The sequence below is a fragment of the Barbus barbus genome (assembly GCF_936440315.1).
Source record: "Barbus barbus genome assembly, chromosome: 17".
NCBI lineage: Eukaryota > Metazoa > Chordata > Actinopteri > Cypriniformes > Cyprinidae > Barbus > Barbus barbus.
The window spans coordinates 904,605-931,030 of record NC_136745.1 but is presented as its reverse complement, the minus strand read 5'-3'; the positions used below and the strand labels follow the sequence as shown (position 1 = coordinate 931,030).

General features: G+C 40.4%; 1 protein-coding gene across 2 annotated transcripts; it reads left to right on the top strand.

Annotated features, from left to right (window-relative positions):
* Positions 1-459: 459 nt before the first annotated feature.
* On the top strand, positions 460-13,374 carry LOC306883555 (protein FAM199X). 2 transcript variants are annotated; one of them, XM_079438892.1, is made up of 7 exons: positions 460-587; positions 3,372-3,545; positions 4,399-4,618; positions 5,881-6,033; positions 6,212-6,373; positions 7,162-7,368; positions 9,630-13,374. In XM_079438892.1, the coding sequence occupies exons 2-7, from the start codon at positions 3,379-3,381 to the stop codon at positions 9,801-9,803; spliced, it is 1,083 nt and encodes a 360-aa protein (XP_079295018.1). In that variant the 5' UTR covers positions 460-587; positions 3,372-3,378; the 3' UTR covers positions 9,804-13,374. The 2 variants fall into 2 exon arrangements, with proteins under 2 accessions (XP_079295018.1, XP_079295019.1); XM_079438893.1 differs by having other exon boundaries at positions 463-587; positions 3,315-3,545; positions 9,630-13,373.
* The last annotated feature ends 13,052 nt before the right edge of the window (positions 13,375-26,426 follow it).

The window sequence follows — 26,426 nt, the reverse complement described above, 5'->3', positions numbered from 1 at the left end:
CACTGCTGTGTGTGTGTGTGTTCACTACTGTGTGTGTGTGTGTGTGTTCACTGCTGTGTGTGTGCACGATGGATGGGTTAAATGCAGAGCACAACCACTTCCCTTTCATCTTTCTCTGCTGGAGTTTATGGTTGAGCCACTGATCACTATCTTCTTGAGACAGTATTTCTGGGGGAAGGTGCCTTATGACTTCTGGAAGAATGAGGATAAATGCAGTATAAATCATACATGCATAAAATAAAACATTATATAGTGAAGAATAGAAAGTATTATGGATGTCCCGATCAGGTGTTTGTGTCCCTGATAAGAGTCCTGGTCCGATAGATATATATTCTTAGTGTTTGGTGCACAATTCAAGTACATTAAAGTTATTCAGATCAATCCAATGTAAACAGACACTAAAAGTGATATGTATATTTTTTCAGCCCGGCAGCACGCGACGCGCCTCGCCACTAAACCACAGAAGAAGAGGAGACGTCGTGACGTCAGCAGCGGAAGAGGATCGAGGGAGAGCCGATGTTTGAGCTGCTCTTTATAAACTCCTGAAACACACCAGACACTAAACTCCTGAAGCACATCAGACACAGGTATGTGTGAAATATAGACACTAATGTGATGCTTGATCAGTGTTTATCTCGCTCAGAGAGCCGTTAGCAGCGAGTTTACGGAGGAGGCTAATCTCTGCTATCATCAGATCCGATCATAACATAATGAAGAAACACAACAAATATGTGTAACGTTACTCTTTATAGTCCGACTAAATGAACGACACGTTACTGATTGTTCAGCAGAGAATGTAGTGATGATCTTTAGCTCTAACAGATGATTAGAGTCTGTGAATGAGAGCTAGGCCTGGAGTCTGTTTACATGCGGATCAGCATCTATTTATCAGCTACAACACAATACAGGCGCGTGTGTGTGTGTGTGTGTGTTTCAGCTATAACACAATACAGGTGTGTGTGTGTGTGTTTCAGCTATAACACAATACAGGTGTGTGTGTGTGTGTGTGTTTCAGCTATAACACAATACAGGCGCGCGCGCGTGTGTGTGTGTGTCAGCTACAACACAATACAGGTGTGTGTGTGTGTGTGTGTGTGTGTTTCAGCTATAACACAATACAGGTGTGTGTGTGTGTGTGTGTGTGTATCAGCTATAACACAATACAGGCGTGCGTGTGTGTGTGTGTGTTTCAGCTATAACACAATACAGGTGTGTGTGTGTTTCAGCTATAACACAATACAGGTGTGTGTGTGTGTTTCAGCTATAACACAATACAGGTGTGTGTGTGTGTTTCAGCTACAACACAATACGTGCGTGTGTGTATGTGTGTGTGTATGTATCAGCTATAACACAATACAGGTGTGTGAGTGTGTGTGTGTTTCAGCTACAACACAATACAGGCGTGTGTGTGTGTATGTGTATCAGCTATAACACAATACAGGCTTGTGTGTGTATGAGCCATAACACAATACAGGTGTGTGTGTGTGTGTGTGTCATTTGGTCATTGTATGTTTGTGACCCTGGAGAACAAAACCAGTCATAAGGGTCATTTTTTTCAAAATTGAGATTTATACATCATCTGAAGCTGAATAAATCATCTTTCCATTGATGTATGGTTTGTTATGATAGGACAATATTTGGCTGAGATGCAACTATTAGAAAATCTGGAATCTGAGGGAGCAAAAAAATCTAAATATTGAGAAAATCTCCTTTAAAGTTGTTCAAATTAAGTTTGCATATTACTAATCAAATTAAGTTTTGATATAACGTTGGAAATTTACTAAATATCTTCACAGAACATGATCTTTATTTAATATCCTAATGATTTTTGTCATAAAAGAGAAATGTATAATTTTGATCCATACAATGTATTGTTGGCTATTGCTACAAATATACCTGTGTTACTCATGACTGCTTTTGTGCTCCAGGGACACACACATATATATATATATATATATATATATATATATATATATATATATATATATATATATATATATATATATATATTATTAGTTAGTTAAATTCATAATAGTATAACTTCCAGCTCAGTGGCTTGTCATCTTTAGCCCGATTCGGACGGTAATTGTTTCTCAGATGGACGTCTGTAAAAATGAATTAACATATCACCTCAGTGATCAAACTCATGGATTCAGATGGAGATTTATTGACAGAGAGGAGGAGCAAGTTCTGTGATGCTCACGGGGCCAGTCACATGATTGTGTGCTGTAAATAAAATTTATTTTATTTACAAATTTATTCTTATTGTGTAAAATGTATTTTAAAATACTTATGTAAAATATATTCTTATTATTCCAAACTAATTTTATAATGTATAATCCTTTTTATTATTTGATTGTTTAAATCTCCTGTTTAACAATAGTAAAATATGCACTTTAGTTGTATATAATTATGCGCGATATATCTGTTTATAATACACATTTTAAAATTGTACTGCATACCTGCCGCTGCCATAATAAAGATCCATTTCTAATGTTTACGTGCTTTTCTTCTCTTTCTGCTCTCACTCCTGTGGTGGAGCAGTTATGAAGTATTGTTCTTTTCAATACTTTCCAGCATTTCAGAAATAAATATGTATGCAAATTACACCGAAGTACAACAGACGTACGGTGTTCGGGAGTGTTCAAAAAGGGTTTAAACGCTGAATTTTGAATCGATTTCTTCTCGTAAACTCAGAGATGTGGATTTGGACGGCAATTAAATTATCATACGACCTTGGTGTTTGTCAAAGTAGGTAATTCGGCCGGGGATTTTTACAGGGGCGGTGAGAGAAAAACACAGACGTGCTGCATTCGGGCGGCAATTAAATCACCAACTACCCCCTGAATATGGAGAAAATCACTTACGTCCCCCTGAGAAACAATTACCGTCTATAATCTATTGTCTATAATCATCATTGGGCTGCTTGTCAATCATTTTGTCCTGTATACAACATCCACATCAAATATTGCACTGTTTAAATGTATTAATTAGCAGCCCAATGGGGTACGTATTAGTTTTCCAGTTGATGCAAGTACATTTACTGTCTTTAACCATGTGTAATGATACGGTCCAGATGCAAACAGGGATAAATCATGTTTGCTGTTATTTAATAGTCTTTTTGTTGAATGGCAAAACCTTAGAAGTTTAAAATGAACAAAAGTCATTGTCATAAAGAATAACAAGTCTGATCAAATGATAATTTTTTAAGATTGCAGGCTGATTTCAGGATTGGAGAGAATGAAACTCCATTTACTAACTGCTTTAGATGCTTTGTGTTTGAATCACACGTGCCATAACACCTTTTACCACAGTTTATAAAAGAGAGACACTGCGGGGGTCATTCTGATGAGCGGTCTGTTGTGGTGCAGCTTCCAGATGTCTGAGGACGTCTACGAGAAGTTCCTGGCTCCTGAAGAGCCGTTTCCGCTGCTGTCTCAGCGAGGGAACTTCAGTGAAGATGCCACGCTGGACGTCAGTGACTTCGGCTGTCAGCTGTCCTCGTGTCACCGGACAGATCCACTTCACCGCTTCCACAGCAGCAGGTCAGTGACCCAGCCACGGGCTGAGGCTTCGAATCGGCCGAAAAATGACTGAGCTACACCTGTTTGAGGTTGGAGTCAGTTTAGAGAAAAACTGAATAGTTTTCTGAAGGTTCCAAAGCAAAATCACCAATGCAAAAAAATAAACCAATATAAGAGAGAAACGAGTCTATTACCTACTTTTTCATTTTACCTCTAATCATAAGCATTCAAGTAAGAAAAACAAATAGTAAAGTGTAAAAATCACTTAAGTGTGTTCATTAAATCTACAAAAGCAGTTCAATCAAGCAATGAGGGATTCTCTCTTTTCTTTTATTGTTTGATTAATATCAGAGACACACAACCTGCATATTAAGACATGGTGTAATGCATGGATCTAAATATAATGTTACACATCTGATGATTTTCCCCAAACGTTCACTTAAGATATAGCAGATTATGGTTGTGTGAGTACTTAAATATATTTAGGCTGCTGTGAATCTGTGTATGGAGCGCATTCTGTGCACTTCGGATGAGAATCAGTGCGAGAAACGAGCGGAGAGAAGGTACTCCTCCCAAAACAAAAAATATGTACAAAAAAAGATACTTTTTGATGTTTAATTACTATTTGGAGATCTGGGATCGCTAGATGAGGGCTTAATGAACTCATTTTTGTGAACATCTCAAATTCGAGCAAAAATCTCCTTTTTTTTTTTTTTGCGGGTTTTTTTTTTTGCCCGTTGCTCAAACTGATCCCGGTCACATTCACACTCATTCTGCCGGCCCGGGTCACATGTAGAGCATGCACGCGGTGATCTGTGAGCTCTTGGCGAGGGTGAGCTGGGCTGCTGGACAGTGATCTGTGTGCTGTTCACAGGTGGAACCTGACCTCGTGTGGCACCAGCGTGGCCAGCTCGGAGTGCAGCGAGGAGCTCTTCTCCTCCGTGTCTGTGTGCGATCAGGACGACTGCTACTCGCTGCTGGACGAGCAGGAGCTGGCCTCCTTCGACCTGTTCCCCGAGGGCAGCGTGTGCAGCGACGTGTCCTCCTCCATCAGCACATACTGGGACTGGTCCGACAGCGAGTTCGAGTGGCAGGTGAGCGGCTGGCTGAGCTAAAGCTGTGTGATAGACTGTAGATTAGGAGTGGAACCATTATCAGTTTGATGATAAATCATGGTAAAATTCCCCACGGTTAGTATTACCATTTCATATTAATTATTATTGAAACCATATTAAAATAACTGAGGATAAATACTGTCCAGCATAAAGCAGAGTTTTCAGGAACAGTAGAACACACGGAGTAGTTTAGTTTTGTGTGAAAACGAGTGCTAAGGGAATTATACAAATATGAATGAATTAATTGTATGAATGTACCTGTAAAGATTCGAAGGCATTTTGTTTTCATCTTCGCTCCATGTAATACCTAATAAAGTAGTGTTCTTTACGGGAAACAGCTGTAATTCTGCTGCTCCATCAGCACCACCTGCTGTCAGAGAGAGGATCTACAGAGACTCATATTCACATTCAGTCTGTGTGCAGCTTCTGTCTGGACTAAACACAGACCGGATCGACATGCCCTGCTCTAATTTATGACCGGTTGATGAAAAACAAGCGTTTGTGGATTATACTCATTTAAACTATTGAGAAGCTATCTAGAGTTATTTATGGAGCAGATAAAATACATATAATCATTTATTAATCAATTATCATCTTGTCTTAACACTTTTCTTTATTTAAAGCTGCAGTCCGTAACTTTTTTTTTTTTTTTTGTGTTCAAAATGTACACAATTTATATAATAAGCGAGTACACCATGAATCCATTTTCCAAACCGTGTTTTTGGCTTGTCCTGACTCAGTACGGTACACCGATAATAAGTGTTTATATTGGGACTATTTTAGACTGGTTCTGGTAGGTACCGCTGCGGAGTAGCCCAGTACCTGCGTGATTCGTCATAGACATCAACAGAGAGAAGTAGATCCGGCTGCAATGTTCTTCCACAAGACGCACACAGTTCTGTTGCAGTGCTTTAAAGGCTGAAATGTGTCATAAAATAGTAAACCTCACCTGTTCAAAGTTTTATTTGAGCATTTCGTACGTGTTATTAGATAAACTGTCATCAGTCTTGTTGTCATTTAAAAATCCGAACATCATTGGTATGTAATAGTTTGTGTTTATGCAAACAAAGTCATTTTACTTGTTGGTTGTTGATTTTAAATATAAAACCTGGTGAAACAATTTATGTCTTTACTTTTTGAAAATTTCCAGCACATTTTAACCACACCGTGATAATACTGCTAATGATTTTGGTCACTATAATCATGATAATAATGTTTAATACGGTTAATCTGTATCGCAGTTACCCGGCAGTGATCTAGCCAGCGGCAGCGATGTGCTGTCAGACATCATTCCCAGCGTGCCCAGCTCACCCTGCCTCGCCTCCAAGAAAAAAACCAAACCACACCGAAACCTGGACGAGCTGCCCTGGAGCGCCATGACCAACGACGAACAGGTCAGAGACATTCACTCCTCTCAGTTTACTCCGTGACGCTGTCACAGCTTGATGGTCAACATCTAATCTATAATGAAAAGAAAGGCAGCAGTCTCACTGCGTTTGCTTATTTTGGTTCTTTGCAGTGAAGTGTCTTTTAATGTCTGTGTGAGCTCACTTTGATTATTTTTGTTTTCAGGTGGAATATATTGAATATTTGAGTCGAAAAGTGAGCACCGAGATGGGACTTCGGGAGCAGCTTGACATCATAAAGATAATCGACCCGAGTGCACAGATTCTGCCGACAGACAGCGAGTTCATCATCGAGCTGAACTGCCTCACCGATGAAAAACTCAAACAGGTGATTAATTACACTCAGCTTTCTGAAGAAGTCCCTCAACACCTGCTGCAAACAAACAGCACTCATCCGTACACGACTTTTTAAAATCTAAACACATTCTGAAGGGGTCATCGAATGCTAAATTCCCTTTTACATGTTGTTTGCACATAAATGTGTGTTGGTAGTGTGTGTACGCATCCACCCTATAATGATGAAAGTCCACTCAGTGTTTTTTTTTTTTTAAATCCTCAAAATAACCCCTTTCTCAAATCAAGCCGTTCTCAGATTCTTGTGATGTGAATGGCTCGTCACTCCACAGAAGAGAGGGGCGGGGTCAGCAGAGCTCATTAGCATTTAAAGAGCCATGCAACAAAACCGCTTGCTGTGTGCAGAGCTGATTTTGACAGGGTAAATAGGGTGGTGTTTTACACTACCATTGAGAAATTTTACCCAAAGTATGTTACAGACTTTTCATTAAGACCCTAAAGAATCATGTCAATGTGTGGAAAACGGGCATCTGATGACCCCTTTAAAGCACAAGGCATTACACTCTGGTTAACAGAGAAGAACTGGGCTCACACACTACTAGTGTTTGAGATCGATCTCAACACAAAACAAACTCACAAAGAAACATCAAACATGGAATCACAAAGAAACATGAAATATCAGACATGGAATCAGAGTCTGTGCACATCGTGTGATTTTCTGTGAAATGGGTGAGCTTTGGCAGCTAGTGTCGACTGGAATCAGGGCGGAAGCGGTGTTGTTTTCCAGTGTTGAGATTGATGTGGTGTGTCCGGTTGCTGCAGGTGCGGAGCTACATCCGTGAGCACGGCCCACGGCAGCAGCGCAGCGTGAAGAGGAGCATGGCGAGCAGCGTGAGCGCTCACAGCAGCAGTGACGCCAGCATGGTGAGCAGCGTCAGCAGCAGCAGCGCCTCCACAGCATCCAGCATCAGCCGCGCTCACAGCGACGGGAACCTGGCCTCCGCTGCAGAGAGGATACGAGACTCCAAGGTGCTCCTCGCAAACACACAGCCAGCCGCTGATGAGCCAGTACAACACTAACCTTCAGCAAAGTTTATTTTTATTTAGGACTGATATTTACCTGTGTGTTCAGATATTTATATTTAAGATTTAGATTAGGGATGCACCGAATATTCGGCAACCGAAATTGTTCGGTTGAAAATGGCAAAAAAAAACCTTTCGGTGTTCAGCTGAATTAGTGAAAAGACAGAGTACATTGTACTGAACAATGACATGACACAATCAAATAGAGGCGTGCACTAATGCAGCAAACACTCTGCAGTGTAGAAGCATTTAATACTGTCAGAGAAAATCATTAAAAGCCCCGACAGCAAGAGACTGTTTAGCGCTGCATCTCATGTCTGGATGAGAAGAGGAAGAGGTTGTTGTTTCTGGTTACTGTATGATGACTGAAATCCCAAAATGGCCTCAAACGATTAGTAAATAAACTGCAGAATGTTATGTTTTCTAATACACACAGATTGCATGTCTTCAAACAGCGCTGCACGAGTTCCAGGGTTCAGAGTCCAAACCGCGAGAGAAATCTGCACTAAAACACTGTTACTCGTCATTTGCTCGGTAACGTTTTTAAAAGGCGTGCAACTAACATCTTCCCAAATTCATAATGAGAATAATTTATAAATCTGTTGTCAACAAAAAGAAGCACTAAGATCTTCCTGCGGGCTTCTGCCAAAATAAAAGCTGAGGAAAAACATCAACTCCATCAACATTCATAAATGTTATAATTGTAATTTTACTGTTGTTCTGTAGAATAAAATAAAAGACAATAATAATGAAAATAATAATTATCCTACGACAGCTCTATACATTTATTATATTCACACATAGTGTTCACATTGGGATTTGTAATATATTCTAATGTTTTAAAAGAAGTGTCTTCTGCTCAGCAAGGCTGCATTTATTTGTGCAGTAAAACATACATGCCTGATTCAAGAAGGGGTCTCAAAAATGGCCAAAAAATATTATTTTACTAACTTGTTAAATTGTCTGCTAGAATGTTAAAAAATGTTTGGTGTCAAGTAAATATTTTAAATTGTTGTTTTGTAATTTTTTATTTGAAAAGCAGGAAAAAAATGTAAAAAGCACATTTTGGCTATTTAATTTATGCAATTGTAAAAAACAAAACAAAAAGGAAAAATAGATGGGGAAAACATGCGAAAAAACGTGTTCGTGTTTAATTTTGTTCAGCTTCGGCCAAGAATTTATTTCGGTGCATCCCTAATTTAGATATTTGCATATAGTTAACAAGAGAAAACGAACTGAATTTACAGCAACTCTCCTGTTTGAATATTTACATCCCATTGGTTTGCATCCTGATGAGTTTCTTCCTTCCTGTCAGGAACAGTCCTTCGCATGGGACTGCATTACTGATTCAAATGAAGACCATACTCTATATTCCTCAAGATGCTTGCATAAATGACTGCTGATTAACTTCAGGTTTCGACAACCAGTTATACTCTTTCGTTGAGATTTTTAATAACTGCTTACTCTCTTTAAAGAACAAAGCCGACTAATGTTTATCTCTTAAGTTGGCAAGAAAAGAAAATTCACCTTGTTTTTGGTATTTTTTTTTAACCGCATTACTTTTTTTTTTTTTTTTTAAACAGAAACCTTGTTACATTTAAACCAAAATGCCATAACTCGATCTTCTGGTAAAATGAACAGATGCTACTTCGGTTTCATCATGACCTTAATTACATGTGAATGAGCCAGAGACTATATTTACCACACAAAATAAACACACTAGAGATAACACACTGGGAAAACTTTAAGGCATTTTATACACAACAGTATGACCTTTCTGTCACTTGCATTCACCACTCTTCTAAAGAAAACATTTCATTCTCCACCAAAAATTCCCACCACAATGACAAGAAGTCATCATTAAGATTATGAAACGCATTCAGAAGAAAGCTCCTGAGATGAGTAACCAGAAGTGACCGCGATGAGGGATGACTGACTAGCGCGCTCAAGTTCACTTGTGCATTAACTGAGTGTATTTAAACATCTAAAAGGAATATGATTGCTTTCTATTTCAAAAATATTGATGATGCATTATTAAAGGGGTCTTATGGCTACGCTAACGCTGGAATGGCTCGAGTCCGTTACTTCAGTCGATCTCTGTGAGTCTGTCTGATGCATGTGAATGGGCGGCAGCATCTTGAGAAAGTTGAGAAGACTTTTGAGAGAACTAGTTTAAGTTGGACTGATTGTTGTGTGGTGTTTTGCAGAAACGCTCCAAGCAGAGGAAGCTGCAGCAGAAGGCCCTGCGTAAGCGTCAGCTGAAGGAGCAGAGACAGGCTCGTAAGGAGAGACTCAGCGGCCTGTTCCTGAACGAGGAGGTGCTGTCTCTCAGAGTCACGGAGGAGGAGGACCGCTGCGACGACCTGGACGTGCTGATGTGACCCGAGTGAACCCTTCAGTGTTCCCTCTACGCCGGACCCGTCACCCTCAGCATCACACACACACAGCAGGTTTGATTGTAGCAGTGGAGCCTCAGAGCACTGATAGTCACCGGTGACCTCTGTCACGATACACTGACCCCATGAACCAAGCATTCAAATACATCTAGACTAACATACAGCAAAAACACTAATAGTGTTTGGACATCATACACACGGGGAACACAATGCCAGTGACGTTTCACAACAGCAAAAAACAGTCAAACCACAATTTATTCAGACACCTTCAACATTTCTCACATTATATCAGTTTATTTGCTGTAGTTTAGAAAATGGTAATAAAATATGAGAAGAACGGAGTTAAACTGTCAGAACTAATTTATCTTTATATAAAGGTATGTAATGAATTGGGTTTTATAGGTATTTAAGACACAATTAGATAAAACCAATTTAGCTCAACCAATCACCAAGCAATGCTTCATTCTGTTCAGTCTGTGTGGAAAAACATCACATTAGCAATTAAAGAAAAACACTTCTGCGAAACATGATCAGCTCAAAGTGTCCAGATCATTTTTGATCCCAAATGTTACTGCTAGTCCAATGTATGAAGAATGTTTGGGTATAATATGTCACAGTTTGCTTTTTGCTATCCTCACGTACAGAAATGAGCAATAGTGTCCTGCACCCAGGGCTGCATTAACCATCGGGCCAGGCAGGGCTGCAGCCAGGAGGAGGCCTGTGATTGGCTGTTGAGTAGATTGATTGGTCGTTGGTAGCGCCGAACGACATGAATTTGTTTTACCAATCAAATGCATTTATTTTATATTTTGCTTTTGAACGAGCTGTGTATCAGGAGACCGCTGTGTCCACACTCGCCTCTCTTCACTTCGCTCTGGCGTAATCTGGAAATGGTCAGGCAAAGAACAATCTTCGAGAAGCAAACATGTCAACTATTCTAAAGGACAAAAAAAGTGAGAGTATAGAGGGAAAATGAGTGGAGAGGGAAAAACAGGAGTTAGTCAGTAACATTCCCAGCTATCAGGGTGTTTAACGAGCGCTGATGATGGAGTGGACCTGACACATGAGCAGATAAACACCGCGCCATCGTCGCCACAGGTTTTAGATTAGTTTGATTATTAACTTGATGGAGGTATATTGCTTGTTTGAACAAACTCTAGAGGCCTATATTCACTTTTGGGTTCAGCAATAATCCGGTAGAAATGTCAATCGTTTTGTGCGTCATGAAGCTTATCATTTAAACTCATTTTAAACATTGTGGTTTAAAAACAAATGTAACTGTTCAGGGACATTAAGAAGCGGGGCAGAGTTAATTTTGGCAAATGTACGCGTTACAGCCTGAAACCTGCTCGTAAAACACCTGCCTAATCTTCTGTTCTTTTCCACTCCTTGAGCTCAAATGTTCAGATACACAGTTATGTGGCAACATGGCCGTCCTTGTGAGTATCCTCATAAACAGTCATTTGTGTCTTACATGAACCTGATAGTTAAAGATAAAGCCTGTGTGGTGTAGTAGGCGGTGTATTCCTGGAACTGTATGATGGGATCTTAAAGGGATAGATCACCCAAAAATGGAAATACTGTCATTTACTCAGCCTCGAGTTGTTCTGAACCTGTATGAATGTCTTTCTTCAAAATATCTTCTTTTATGATGAGGTGAACAATGTTCATAACCAGCAGGTTTCTGGTCCCCTTGACTCAATAGTGTATGTATTTATATTTGTTTAATTTTTTTAATACATGAAAGTCATGCAGCAGCTTTTTGGTTACCAGTATTGTTCCCAATATATTCTTTTGCGTTCAACAGCAGAAGGAAACTCATACAGGTTAAGAAACTTCATTTTCATTTTTAGGTGAACTCTTCCTCGAAAGCAGCCTAATATAGCTGCTGTGGCCATTTGTGTCAATAATGTGAATCCAACATCAGAAAGAGAATCACTTGTGTTAAAGAAGAACTAATCTATATTGAATTTATTCAGTCTATTTCTACATTAACTTTATACAATATAATGTTTTTGATTCAGTGCTTTAAGTTTTTCCAAGTTGATTTATGTATCTGTTCTCTTGTCATTCGTGACTGTTTACTCGTCTTCATTAAGCTTGCTTTTATTTAGGCTAGTATTATTTTTTGTGATATTTTAATTAGTAACAAGAATTATGAAATTTCAGTGCATCAAAAATGTTGATAGGATAAAAATCCTATTTAAAGCTATATATAATTATTGTGATGGGCCCTGCGGTAAGTCATGGCCCCGGGGCCCAGTGTGGTCTTGATGCGGCCCTGCCTGCACCCACTAGTAAAAATATCTGTTGTCTGAAGAACGTTTGGTTTGACTGTGTTATTAAACACTCTTCACTAGACAAACCCTAATCGTATGTGATACAAAGTTTAAAACATACTTGGTACCAATGATTCTGTAGAAAGACAAATACATCCTGCTCTTACCCAGAAGACACCTTTCTATAACAGCGCAGTTAAATATGTGCTGGACGTCTGCATTAAAGCACAACACCTCAAACAACACCAGCTTTGAGAGGACAGAGAAGAGCGTTTGTGTTTCATCATGCTTTACACTGACATCTTCCCGGATCATTTGTTCATAATATATGCATAAGTTATTATTAATCGCTGTTTGTGGAAGTCCATGTTGAGCTCAGGCATAGAGGGAACACTGACAGCTGAAGGCATCGCCTCCGTTGTGTCTCTACTTTCATCTGAAATCTCATGAAATTGTTTTGGAACTTTTTGACATAATTTCATCTGAAAATCTAGTAGTACACAATACCTTTAAACACATTCATTGACCTAATATTACAGAATATCACTTGTGCTCTCCTTGGCAAATCAGAGAAAGTAATATTTCATCATTTTTATAGTGATTATATTTATATAATCTGTGGAAGTGAGGGGAATATGTTTTAGTGTAAAAGCTACACACAATCATTGTCTTGCGTGTTTTGTTTAGGTCAGAATGTGTTTGCATCCCATTGGTTTGCATCCTGATGAGTATCAACTGTAACATCCTGATAACATTATTAACCTTGCATACGTGTTATTTAAGCTTTCTTTATAAATGTAAGCTTTGTTTTATTGCAAATGTACAATTCGAACAATGTTATTTAGTTGCAAAATGTCTAAATAAAGTTTGTATTGGTTACAGCATTTATAAGACCACCGCGTGGATGAGTCCGGCGTAAATATATAAGGTGAAGTATGACTTAACAGAATTAAATCAAAGTATGACGTGGATGAGATGGGAAATATATTGAACATCAGACTGCTTTTGTGTTAATGATGTGCTGTCTTGACATTATTTTTAAGCATTTAAATCCATGATTTAGTTTCTTTTGGTAGTTCATGTAAAGCTAATGCTTTGTTTTGCTAGTCTTGACACATTCTTGTGAATAATTGTGCATTTGTAATGTTTCTAAACATTTATTTAGAATCTTATTCAATTATTTTTTTTTTTTTCAACAAAATTAATTTCTGGTCTTACTGTGCTCAGTTCATCAGTACACCTTATTCTATAGAAATAAATTGTCTTTGATGAAAGTTTATAGAATACTTTTTTTTTACAACACTTGCTCTGCAAGTCGTGGCCTAATGATTAGAGTCGGACTCGTAATCCAAAGGTTGCGGGTTCGAGTCTCAGGTCCAGCAGGGATTGTAGGTGGGGGGAGTGAATGTCCAGCGCTCTCTCCACCCTCAATACCACGACTGAGGTGCCCTTGAGCAAGACACCGAACCCCCAACTGCTCCCCGGGCGCCGCAGCATAAATGCCCACTGCTCCGGGTGTGTGTTCACTACTGAGTGTGTGTGTGTGTGTGTGTGTGTGTGTGTGTGTGTGTGTGTGTGTGTGTGTGTGTGTGTGTGTGTCCACTGCTGTGTGTGTATGTGTGTGTGTGTGTTCACTGCTGTGTGTGTGCACGCTGGATGGGTTACCATACTTAGCTGTATGTCACTTCACTTTCACTTTTGTTCTTCACTTTAAAGTTCTCCGGCACCGTGCTGGATCTCCGGCGTGTGGGGTTTGGCTGCGTAATAAAGATAGTCCTACATTTAAATAAACTTGTTGATATCACATTCGAGTTCATGAGGAACACAGCTTTCACTCTCAACCAAACTGCCATTGCTAGCCAGCAGAAGTCTTTGCTCTTATAAACACATTATAGCAAGAAGAAGCGGCTGCAGCTCGAGCGCGCGACACATTGAAAAAGCTGCGACGGGCAATGGTCAAAGATGGCTCTAGCGCCATATTTACATAGAAAAGCTATTTAAAAGCAGCAGAGCTTTGTAAACAGCTCAAAATAATCACGTCATCTCCATAATAACTCTTGCCAGAACAAATTTACCGGTAGTTTTGAAAAGGATTTTAATTGACCAGTAAAGACCGTATGTGTGAAAGGGGCTAAACTCTTCCTCTGCATGCAGTGAGTAAATCATTTATATACCTTTATATACCCTATATTATATACCTATAATTATGCAATTGATTGTACATCGCGCTTTCAAAATAAAAGTGTCTGACTTTGCATGAGGCCAGACATTAAAATGAAATGGATTTAAACGTCGTTGAATCGCAGGAAACATCACCAGGCTGTTGGTGCCTGCACAGATTTCTTTTTTTTTAATATATAATATAGGCATATTACATTTATTTTAACATTGAAACCATGTAATTAACAATAAAACCATGTAATTACTTGGTTTTGATACTTGATTTGAGCCAATTATTATTGCCTCACATTAGGTTATATATAAATATAGTCATATTAAAGCCTGTTTGTGTATGATACAGCTTGCTTTTCTCAGGTCAATCATATTCATGAACAAAAAAAAATCAGTTTGAATAAGGAAAGCAGTAACTTTGCCGTAGTGTCCTTTCAAATGTTAAAGTTGCTACAGTCATTGCGTTCTTTGCGTGTGCAGCACTTTGTGTACCAATTTGTTTTATTCGTTTATTTATCAGGTAGTTTCAAGGAAGAGCATTTTCAAATGTTTTTTGTTTGTTTGTTTGCCAAATAACCAGTGTATGTGTCCACCCCCCCAACCCTCAGAAAAATAGGATATTTTTGGCTTTAACCTAATTAAGCATTTAGGAGTTGGTATACTGTTGTATGTAATTTGCCCTTTTTGAATTCTTTATTGTAATAAAGGTTACACCAATAATAAGAGGAAACAATAGATTTGAAAAAATGAGTGTCAACATTAGGATTAGGAGCATGTCCCTGAATGTGGAGAAATTGGTGGGGTTTACAAAGGATATAAAGTGGACATGTCTGGTCATCTTTCCTAAAAGATTCACTGAAGAGGGAGCGTGTGCGGGACAAGCAGGAGCTGTATGGATTTCACACGGAAGGGGAAAACAACAGTGAGGCGCACAGGGAAACTAGACAAGATTGACAGAACTAACAAACACTTGAGATTAAGACCTTTCTAGTCCCAAACTAACCCTGGGAAGAATGGACATCATGATCCAGTCAGAAGTCTGGAAATGGATGAGGCTAGCCAAGAAATGCTCTAGGGTTCCCTTCATGCCCAGATCCAGGACTGCCTCAGCATCTCTATCCCCATCCAGCAGAAGCTGAGGTTCAGGACGTTCCTCAGCCCAGGACAATTTATCTAGAAGGGCTTGCCCAGCACAAGTCATCTTAGCCACTAGCGCACTGTAAAAATGCAATTGCATGTTTTCCAGTTTACCAAACTTTTTGTGTCTCAAATACTAAAAAATGCTATTTTCTTGAAACTACATAAAAACCCTTGTCAGACCAACCAAATTACCCTAAATGTTGTCTCAATCAGAGTATGTTAAAAGAAGAACATAAAATAAGACCGTTTCAACATGGCTTATTGGAACACTAGTGTGCAAGCTTTTTTTCTACCACATGCCAATCTAATATGGCATTAAAAGGTATAAATGCTGCTGTCTGCAGTGCAAATTTTGTTTGTGATGAAAATAACAGTACGTTTTCGTCAGTTATTTTACCTACAGATCGCTGCATTTCTTAGATTTCTTCTCATTTGAAATCAGAAACAGATGAAGGGCTTGAAAACGAAAAAAAATAAATCCAATCGGTTCACTCAGAGCAGAATCAGTATTTTAAGTTTCGGTTCCTGCGTTCCTCTGTATTATTACAGCCATATCACCCTGTAGCCCAAGACTGGTTGCCCACTGAAGCTAAGCAGGGTTGAGCTGGTCAGTACCTGGATGGGAGACCTCCAGTGAAAACTAGGTTGCTGTTGGAAGAGGTGTTAGTGAGGCCAGCAGGGGGTGCTCATCCTGTGGTCTCTGTGGGTCCTAACGCCCCAGTGTAGTGACGGGGACATGCTGCACACTGGTGGTGGACGAGGAGACACCACCCCTCACAATGTAGAGCGCTTTGAGTGCTTAGAAAAGTAGAAAAGCGCTATATATAAATGTAATGAATTATTATTATTATTACTGTTCTGCAACTGGTTTGGCTAGAATAAAATACAGCTTAATAACGTTATTTCAAAACTTTTTCTTTGTCTGTAATAATAATAATAATAATAGTGCAGCATTTTCTTTACTCAAAAAAACAGGAAGAGATCAGCGGCACGTTCAGGTTCAACGTTTTGCTCCGGTTTCCGGGTTGAAAGACATGTTTCCTGGAAACGGTGTGCAATGGGGTTTGAGATATGTTTTCTCTTGTTTGGTGGGTGTGTCAAAAATGTCAGCCCAATCAGCAGCAACATGTACAGTGGGGCAAATAAGTATTTGATACACTGCCGATTTTTCAAGTTTTCCCTCTTACAAAGAATGGAGAGATCTCTAATTTTCATTATAGGTACACCTCAACTGTGAGAGACAGAATATAAAAAGAAAATCACATTGTATGATTTTTGAATAATTAACTTCCATTTTATTGCATGAAATAAGTATTTGATACAATAGAAAAATAGAGCTTAATATTTGGTACAGAAACCTTTGTTTACAATTACATAGGTCAGACGTTTCCTGTAGTTCTTGAGCAGGTTTGCACACACTGCAGCAGGGATTTTGGCCCAATCCTCCATACAGGACTTCTCCAGATCTTTCAGGTTTTGGGGCTGCCGCTGGGCAACACGGAGTTTCAGCTCCCTCCATAGATTTTCTATTGGGTTCAGGTTTGGAGACTGGCTAGGCCACTCCAGGACCTTGAAATGCTTCTTACGGAGCCACTCCTTAGTTGCCCTTGCTGTGTGTTTGGGGTCATTGTCATGCTGGAGGACCCAGCCATGACCCATCTTCAATGCTCTTACTGAGGGAAGGAGGTTGTTGCCCAAAATCTCGCGATACATGGCCCCATCCATCCTCCCCTCAATACGGTGCAGTCGTCCTGTCCCCTTTGCAGAAAAGCACCCCCAAATTATGATGTTTCCACCCCCATGCTTCACGGTTGGGATGGTGTTCTTGGGATTGTACTCATCCTTCTTCCTCCAAACACGGCGAGTGGAGTTTATACCAAAAAATTCTATTTTGGTCTCATCTGACCTCATGACCTTCTCCAATGCCTCCTCTGGATCATCCAGATGGTCTTTGGCAAACTTCAGACGGGGCAGGACATGTGCTGGCTTGAGCAGGGGGACCTTGCGTGCGCTGCAGGATTTTAATCCATGACGGTGTAGTGTGTTACTAATGGTAACCGTTGAGACTGTGGTCCCAGCTCTCTTCAGGTCATTGACCAGGTCCTCCCGTGTAGTTCTAGGCTGATCCCTCACTGTTCTCAGGATCACTGATACTCCACGAGGCGAGATCTTGCATGGAGCTCCAGTCCGAGGGAAATTGACAGCCATCTTGAATTTCTTCCATTTTCTAATAATTGCGCCAACAGTTGTTGCCTTCTCACCAAGCTGTTTGCCTATTGTCCTGTAGCCCATCCCAGCCTTGTGCAGGTCTACAATTTTGTCCCTAGTGTCCTTAGACAGCTCTTTGGTCTTGCCCATAGTGGAGAGGTTGGAGTCTGATTGATTGACAAAAACATGAGACACTGCCTATTGCAGTATGAAGCACATCTCAAGCAGAAGTCATTTTCAAACCAAGCAGCTTTCAACTAATGCAAATTTGTGTGACCAACTTGAAAATGATTGAAATTCTATGAGAATGACTGGATTTCACGTGCAAACATTTGCCAAGCAAATGGAAAATGTGAGCACATCTTAACAAGTATGTAACTTTCCTGGCTGTGATCAGAATCAGAAAGGCCCAGATTGTAATCCCCTACATCACAGGAAAGAATACAGAGACATACAGTAAAGACTGTACTATCAATTTAGCCCACTATGGGGAGCCACATAATAAACAATATTTTTCAGTCTGCAAAGGCTTTAGTAAAGAGCTGGCTTTTTGTTGCTTGTAACAAGGTACTGTTGGCATAAACAGCAAGAGGAATCAATGTCTGCAAACCATTCATTATAAACCAGAAAAAATTAAATAAAATAATACTAACTACTGTATTTATCTATGCAGGTGTACTTTGTCGTAGCTAATTTTTCAATAGTCCAATACACTACATTTTTCTTTGACAATCTTCAGACAAATATCAAATTGCACATATTAGTACTTTAATAAATTAATTAATTCAGATTCATGTTCTTAATAGCAAATGTGTAGGAAGCATTTATTTTAATGCTTGTGTAACCCACTTCTGGCTGATTACACTAGCTCTAGCTTCAAATACACTTTTAGTAAGATAATAATAATAATTACAGACAGCACAACATGTAAAGGAAATACAAAACTAAGAAAACAAAAGCTGGCATAACTAGAGAGAGAAAAACACACAATGCCTTTGTCTTGATGCCAAATAATGCTTTATGAAGTGAAGTGAAGTGACATACTGCCAAGTATGGTGACCCATACTCGGAATTGGTGCTCTGCATTTAACCCATCCAACGTGCACACACACACACACACAGCAGTGAACACACACACACACACACAGCAGTGAACACACACACACCGTGAACATACACCCGGAGCAGTGGGCAGCATTTATGCTGCGGCGCCCGGGGAGCAGTTGGGGGTTCGGTGTCTTGCTCAAGGGCACCTCAGTCGTGGTATTGAGGGTGGAGAGAGCGCTGGACATTCACTCCCCCCACCTACAATCCCTGCCGGCCCGAGACTCGAACCCGCAACCTTTGGATTACAAGTCCGACTCTCTATCCATTAGGCCACGACTTTTATATGTAAAAAAGAAAGAGTTCCAGATCTGGGCCCGTATTCATGAAACATTTTAGTGCTAAGAGTTGCTCCTAGTGACAAAATTCTACGAAAATTCTTAAAATTAAAGAAAAAATCCTAGTAAAGAAAAAAGTAATTCAGAAAGCATTTTAATCCTTAAAAGAGGTCTTAAGGTCCAAAATTGTTAGGAGTACGGACGAGGACTTTTAAGGATCTTAAGAGTTTCTTTAGCAGCGGAGAAAATGGACGAAACATGAAGAGGGAGAAGAAATGTGTTGCACACAATGATGACAGTGAGTTAATAAGACGCTACACATTAGTTCGTGCAGGGATCATGTTTGTGACCGAACTTATTAAAGACATGCGTCAGAAATGGACGTAATCACTACATTAACATATTTGCCAACTGGAAAAACCCAACTATGCAGCAGTGATGATTTGGGTCTGTTACAGCACTTATTAGGCTATGTCTCTGTTCATTTAAAACATGGTATGACAGCATGGTAAATAAAAAATAAAGAATATATATACATATATAATGTGTGTGTGTTTGTGTGTGTGTGTGTGTGTGTGTGAGAAAGAGAAAGAGCGAGAGGAAAAATTCCGCCTGTAATTTCAAAGTGAAGGCTTATAATATACCCTACTCTTAAAAGCGCTCTTTTATTTCCTTCTGGACAACCAACCAATCACAGTCTTCAAAAGAATGTGACATAGCTAGCTCACTAAGATAAAAGTTTTTGTCTTTTTCTCGCTCAGAGTTGCTCTCAGATTGGTCCTGAATCACTTTTAAGCTAAGACTCCTAGTTAGAAATTTTTAAGCTAAAATAGGAGATCTCTGAGGATTCTTAGAATCTTTATGAATATGGGCCCAGAGCATCATGTGACTCCGCATCCTGTGCATCACAAAACGGAGCCATGCCTTGCTGTAGTTTGGGCCCTGGAGAAGTGGTGGTACTATCTGGAAGGTCATTGCTTCACAGAGGTAACTGACCATGCATCGCTAGGATGGGTATTCACGACCAACAAACCTAGCACACAACTTATGCACCAGGCATTACTTTTGCAGGAATTAAGTACAATACAGTTCCAGATGCCCTTTCCTGTGCATCCTAGAACCAACCCTTCCTGTCAACCTGTGCCACAGTATTACATCCCACAAAAAAAGGAGATGCCTGTCTTTCCTTTTACTGATGATGAGGTATGCAAAGCCCAACAAGAGGATGCAAAAGTGTAAGCAGTGTATCAATCTATTCTGAAAGATGGAATTGTCAATGCCTCTATTTCTCTGACCATAATGAAGACAAAGTTTATTGTGTAGTCAAGCCCTCACACTCATACCTAATTCCTTACATGCCAGGCTTATGAGTTTTTTTCATGGTGACCCTTTTCAGTTAATCTCAGGAGATACAAAACCTGTAAGAGATTGCAGTCTCTTGTTTACTGTCCTAATATGAGTTTGGATTTCAAGAACTATGTCCAGAGGCCCGTTTCAGAAAGGAGGTTAAGTGAAAACTCTGAGTATGTTAAACCTGAAATGAAGGAAACGTACTCGGTTACTAACGTAACCTCGGTTCCCTGAGACATGGGAACGAGTACTGCATTGCTTATGAGGAAAACTCCTTAATCTCCGATAACTGAAGCCTTTTTTCAATAACGCAGTGTAACTGCACAGCCATTGGTTTATGCAGTGAATAAAAAATGAACCAATGGCAAGGCAGCGGAGATGTACGAGCCTATCGCCACAAAGCCCGTCAGAATGGGCGGGGCCATCTGGCTATATAAGTGAGCATTCTGACATAGGATCCTCAGGTAATTTCGACTGAAGTGACAACACTGAGACGTGCAGTGTCATAGTATGGCCAACAATGCAGTACTCGTTCCCGTATGTGAGGGGATCGAGGTTACTAGTAACAGAGTACGTTTCCTATTGATACTTCACTCGTATTGCGTTGCTAGACACTTATGGGGAAACAGTACAATCCTGCAGAGCTATAATAGAGGAACGACTAATATAATATATAATTAAAGTCTAAGGCAGGGGTCTCCTTATTTCATTTGGAGCTACTTTTTAAAAATTAAAGTGGCTGAAAGCTACCCATATTATACAATACTTAAATCTCTTAAATAATGTATCAATCCAAACTGTTATACAGTTGGGTAAAAAAGTATTTAGTCAGCCACCAATTGTGCAAGTTCTCCCACTTAAAAAGATGAGCGAGGCCTGTAATTTTCATCATAGGTACACTTCAACTATGAGAGACAGAATCCAGGAAATCACATTGTAGGATTTTTAATGAATTAATTAGTAAATTCCTTGGTAAAATAAGTATGTGGTCACCTACAAACAAGCAAGATTTCTGGCTCTCACAGACCTGTAACTTCTTCTTTAAGAGGCTCCTCTGTCCTCCACTCGTTACCTGTATTAATGGCACCTGTTTGAACTCGTTATCAGTATAAAAGACACCTGTCCACAACCTCTCACACTCCAAACTCCTCTATGGCCAAGACCAAAGAGCTGTCGAAGGACACCAGAAACAAAATTGTAGACCTGCACCAGGCTGGGAAGACTGAATCTGCAATAGGCAAGCAGTTTGGTGTGAAGAAATCAACTGTGGGAGCAATTATTAGAAAATGGAAGACATACAAGACCACTGATAATCTCCCTCGATCTGGGGCTCCACGCAAGATCTCACCCCGTGGGGTCAAAATGATCACAAGAACGGTGAGCAAAAATCCCAGAACCACACGGGGGACCTAGTGAATGACCTGCAGAGAGCTGGGACCAAAGTAACAAAGACTACCATCAGTAACACACTACACCGCCAGGGACTCAAACCCTGCAGTGCCAGACGTGTCCCCCTGCTTAAGCCAGTACATGTCCGGCCCGGCTGAAGTTTGCTAGAGAGCATTTGGATGATCCAGAAGAGGATTGGGAGAATATCATATGGTCAGATGAAACCAAAATAGAACTTTTTGGTAAAAACTCAGCTCGTCGTGTTTGGAGGAGAAAGAATGCTGAGTTGCATCCAAAGAACACCATACCTACTGTGAAGCATGGGGGTGGAAACATCATGCTTTGGGGCTGTTCTTCTGCAAAGGGACCAGGACGACTGATCCGTGTAAAGGAAAGAATGAATGGGGCCATGTATCGTGAGATTTTGAGTGAAAACCTCCTTCCATCAGCAAGGGCATTGAAGATGAAACGTGGCTGGGTCTTTCAGCATGACAATGATCCCAAACACACCGCCCGGGCAACGAAGGAGTGGCTTCGTAAGAAGCATTTCAAGGTCCTGGAGTGGCCTAGCCAGTCTCCAGATCTCAACCCCATAGAACATCTTTGGAGGGAGTTGAAAGTCCATGTTGCCCAGCGACAGCCCCAAAACATCACTGCTCTAGAGGAGATCTGCATGGAGGAATGGGCCAAAATACCAGCAACAGTGTGTGAAAACCTTGAGAAGACTTACAGAAAACCTTTGACCTCTGTCATTGCCAACTAAGGGTATATAACAAAGTATTGAGATTAACTTTTGTTATTGACCAAATACTTATTTTCCACCATAATTTGCAAATAAATTCTTAAAAAATCAGAATGTGATTTCCTGGATTCTTTCCCCCCATTCTGTCTCTCATAGTTGAAGTGTACCTATGATGAAAATCACAGGCCTCATCTTTTTAAGTGGGAGAACTTGCACAATTGGTGGCTGACTAAATACTTTTTTTTTTTTTTTTTTTTTAAGTTTTAAAATGAGCTGGAAATATTAAAAAAGTACTGATACACACACTGAAATCATTTAAAAAAGTTTTATGACAAAAGCCGACAAAATTATCAGCACTATGCACTTTTTGTTTGCATATACAGCATAAAAACATTAAAATAATTATGGCCGGATTTTAAAGTAGCAAAAAATAATCATAACATGTTATATACTGACTTGTACTAAATGTTCAAATAAAGTTTTGACCAGTTTTTAAAAATACAATTATAACATTTGAGCCTTTTCAATTTTTTTTTTTTTTTTATATATAAAAAAATGAGTCAGATGATAAATTACATTTTATCTGCTCCATAAACAGTTTTAATGTGCATTCTAGAAATATCAACACTTCTGATAGCAAGGTAGCATATTTTCCATCGACCGGTTAAGATTTACAAAAAAAATTTGGTCCGATTTTCACAGACAGACTGAATGAATTTGTAAATCCACAGTTTGACAGCAGGTGGTGCTTATGAACAGCAGAACAGAGCTGTTTCCACGGTAACCTCTGTAAACAAAGCTGCCCTGCGATTCTAAACACTGCTTTATGTATTTCACAGAGGGAAGATGGAAAGCAATGTCAACAAAACTTTTCTGAAGACAGATGATTTCCTATTATGCAATCATACACATAATTAATACACTCTTTCATATAATTTCCCTCGGCAGTCTGCCTTAAGTCATATTTTTACACAAAATGAAACTAGGCTGCACTGTGTGTTGTGCCTACGTGAGACTCTTAATAACTTTGATTAAAGCTGAGCAGTATTTACTGTGTTTTTTTTCAAATCGCCATAATTGAATACAGGTTTAATGATAATTAAAATACGAAACAAGATAATTAAAATAACCTCACAGGTGATATGTCAATATCTTGGTGAGCTACCTCGAATCAGGCCACGAGCTACTGGTAGCTTGCGAGCAACGTGTTGGAGACCCTTGGTCTAAGGGTTCGGAGGGACCAAGTATAAGCAGGGTAAGCCCCACAGGAGGCAAGAGGCCTGAACTCGCAGAGGTCAGACCGGCCTTGAATAATCATTCCAAAAAAAATCCTACACAGCCTCAGCACTTTTGGAGGGCCAAGAGTGTACATAAAGTAAGGCAAGAGCCTGAGGGGTTGTAACTGCCTTGTGGCAGGTGTATGCCCACTTAAGCAGAAAGAACCCTGGCCTGTAAGGCAGGGACATCCAAGTTATAGAACCTGGCAAAGGTGGACGGCGAAGCCCAGCCAGCCGCCGCACAAATGTCTGCTATGGACACACCGTTAGACCAAGGCCAACACGATGCCATGCCTCTTGGAGTGCATGGGGCGGAACTTGTGGTTTCAGACAGCTCTGTAGGGGACTCATGCGATGTATGCCCGACTGCAGCATCAAAGATGCTGAGGACATAAGGCCCAGCATCTTTTGAAATGCCTTGAGGGGCCGAGGGGCTCCAACTTTGAAAGTTGCCACGAGCTATTGTATGGCCAGTGTGCATTCTGGCACAACTACTACATGCTTACTGGATCATGCAGCCAAGTCGCTAGGCTTCTGCGGGAGCCTCCTTGGCCTTCAGGTCCCAGTATAGACCTGCAACCCAGGACTTGCGGGTCCTCCATTCAGGCTGAGCCTTTTTCGTAGAGATTATTGCTTCGTGATGTGCTCCCTGAGCTCCTGGCTGGGTGTTTGCTTCGAGAAGTTTGTGTCTCGCATCGAGAGGCTTCCTGAGATTTGAGTCACACTGTCCTTATGGTCGAACCAGTGAATCGCTCCTCTGTGGAGTGGGCTTGAGTACACTGCTTTCCCGGAGGTACAAGTGAGAAGTGTTTCTGCGGAAACCCTTCCTGAGTGCTTTAGCTCTGAGGAGCGATAGCTCTTCAGACATGTATGGTTTTTGGCTAACCCGTTGGTCTATGCTCTCTATCAAGATGGAGAGCGTAGGACTACGTTTACCTACTAACAGATGACAGTCTCCCTTTGGGTGCTGCTGGACTGTCCTTTTATTCTGGCACTGCCTTCTGGTCGAGCTAGGGTATGCTCCCCTCATTGCGAGAGCTAGCTATGCACCTCATGTTCCCAGTTTGTGTCATAAGGACCGCCTCAGCCCGAGGGCTGAGAGCGCAGCTCTGAACAGCAATACCCAGTTCTCGGAATATTCTTTGGAGGGAGCAGCATGCTCATAGGTGACCCTCTATGCTGAGGGGAGCAAAGCTAGCTCTACCAACAAGGAGAGCAACTTTACAGGGAGGAAGAGAGAAGCCTAACAACCTGAAGTTGCTGACTCACAGAGCTGAATTCTTTTCAGATGCTCTACCATGGCTTTAGCGCTCTGGAGAGCGGAGAACTTAACTCTCAGCATGAGAGGGAACTCAGCACATACATAGGTAGAGTGGGGCCCAAGGTGAAACCGGGGCCTGACCGACTCAAATAATGGGAAGCCGCAGCGCATAACCCATACCGTACAGGATTTTAGAAAGACCGCAAAACACTTAGTGTGCGATCTTACCACAAAGTGGCTTTCAGAAAGTGCACAGAGACTAGCGTGCGCACTTACCATAACATGGATTTGTAAACACCATCTTTTCAAATGCTTACGCTTCGCAAATTTTCGTTTGCTGTTTTGGCACAAACCTCTCGTGGGGGCGGGCTTAACAGCGATCCACTCTGATTGGCTAGTGAGCTTTTGATGGACAGCTGCTCTCTGACCTGGAAGTACAGACGTCAGTGGCTTTGTTAATGATTTTCACAGATTCGTGCCGCGGTGATTTGTGTGCAATACGTCGTGCTTGGTTTATATTATTATTAAGATGAGCTCTCAGGAGAGACACGGAGCGGCATCATCGTCCTCCTCAGCTTCTTAACAAGCAGCTAAATGACACTCAAGAGAGCAGCTGTCCATCAAAAGCTCACTAGCCAATCAGAGTGGATCGCTGTTAAGCCCGCCCCACGAGAGGTTTGTGCCAAAACAGCAAACGAAAATTTGCGAAGCATAAGCGAAATCTGTAGCAACGCATTCAGAATCCACGATTTGCGAAAACGAATCTATGAAAATCATTAACAAAGAATTAAGCCTATTTGAAGAGCATGTTACATTTGTGCGACTGAGTTAATTTTTTTCATTTTCATTGTGTTTTTCTTCTTTTGTTGTAATGGCATATTTTTGATCGTTTCTGGAAAAGTTACGTTTGTTTTTATAAAGTTATGTTCATTTTTATAAAGTTATGTTCATTTTTATTGACACAAAAATAATTCCATAGCAAATTGAAGATAGAAAGAAAACAGACTGTCAGTTGCAATGGTGAAGTCTGAGCTTCAGGTCAGATTGAATTTCAAATTGTCATGCACTGAATTCAAGACATTCATTGAAGAACAGAAACCACTGATAGCTAAAGCAAAGGGAAACGCCAAGTATAGATGGAAGACTAGGTAAGCTTAGGCCTATTTATGTATGATTGTGTTATTCCAATGTCTGTTTGAGACATACTAAATAAAAGTGGCTATAGATGTGGCTAAGGTATGGTAAATGCAAATCTAATGTCATCCCTCTACTTATTTCTTTAGCAAAGAGGAAGCAAAAACAAGCACCAGTATGATCAATGATCACTGATGAGCTGATGAGTTGAATCAGGTGTGTTTGATTAGGGAGACAACGAAAACGTGCAGTGTTGGGGTGCCTCCAGGACAGG

What these genes read in the sequence shown, in the direction of transcription:
- LOC306883555 (XM_079438893.1), top strand. Translation starts at nt 3,349, where the DNA reads ATGAGCGGTCTGTTGTGGTGCAGCTTCCAGATGTCTGAGGACGTCTAC. An exon ending in CACCGCTTCCACAGCAGCAG is followed by an intron (nt 3,546 to 4,398) that starts GTCAGTGACCCA and finishes TGCTGTTCACAG; the next exon opens with GTGGAACCTGACCTCGTGTG. An exon ending in CCGATGAAAAACTCAAACAG is followed by an intron (nt 6,374 to 7,161) that starts GTGATTAATTAC and finishes CGGTTGCTGCAG; the next exon opens with GTGCGGAGCTACATCCGTGA.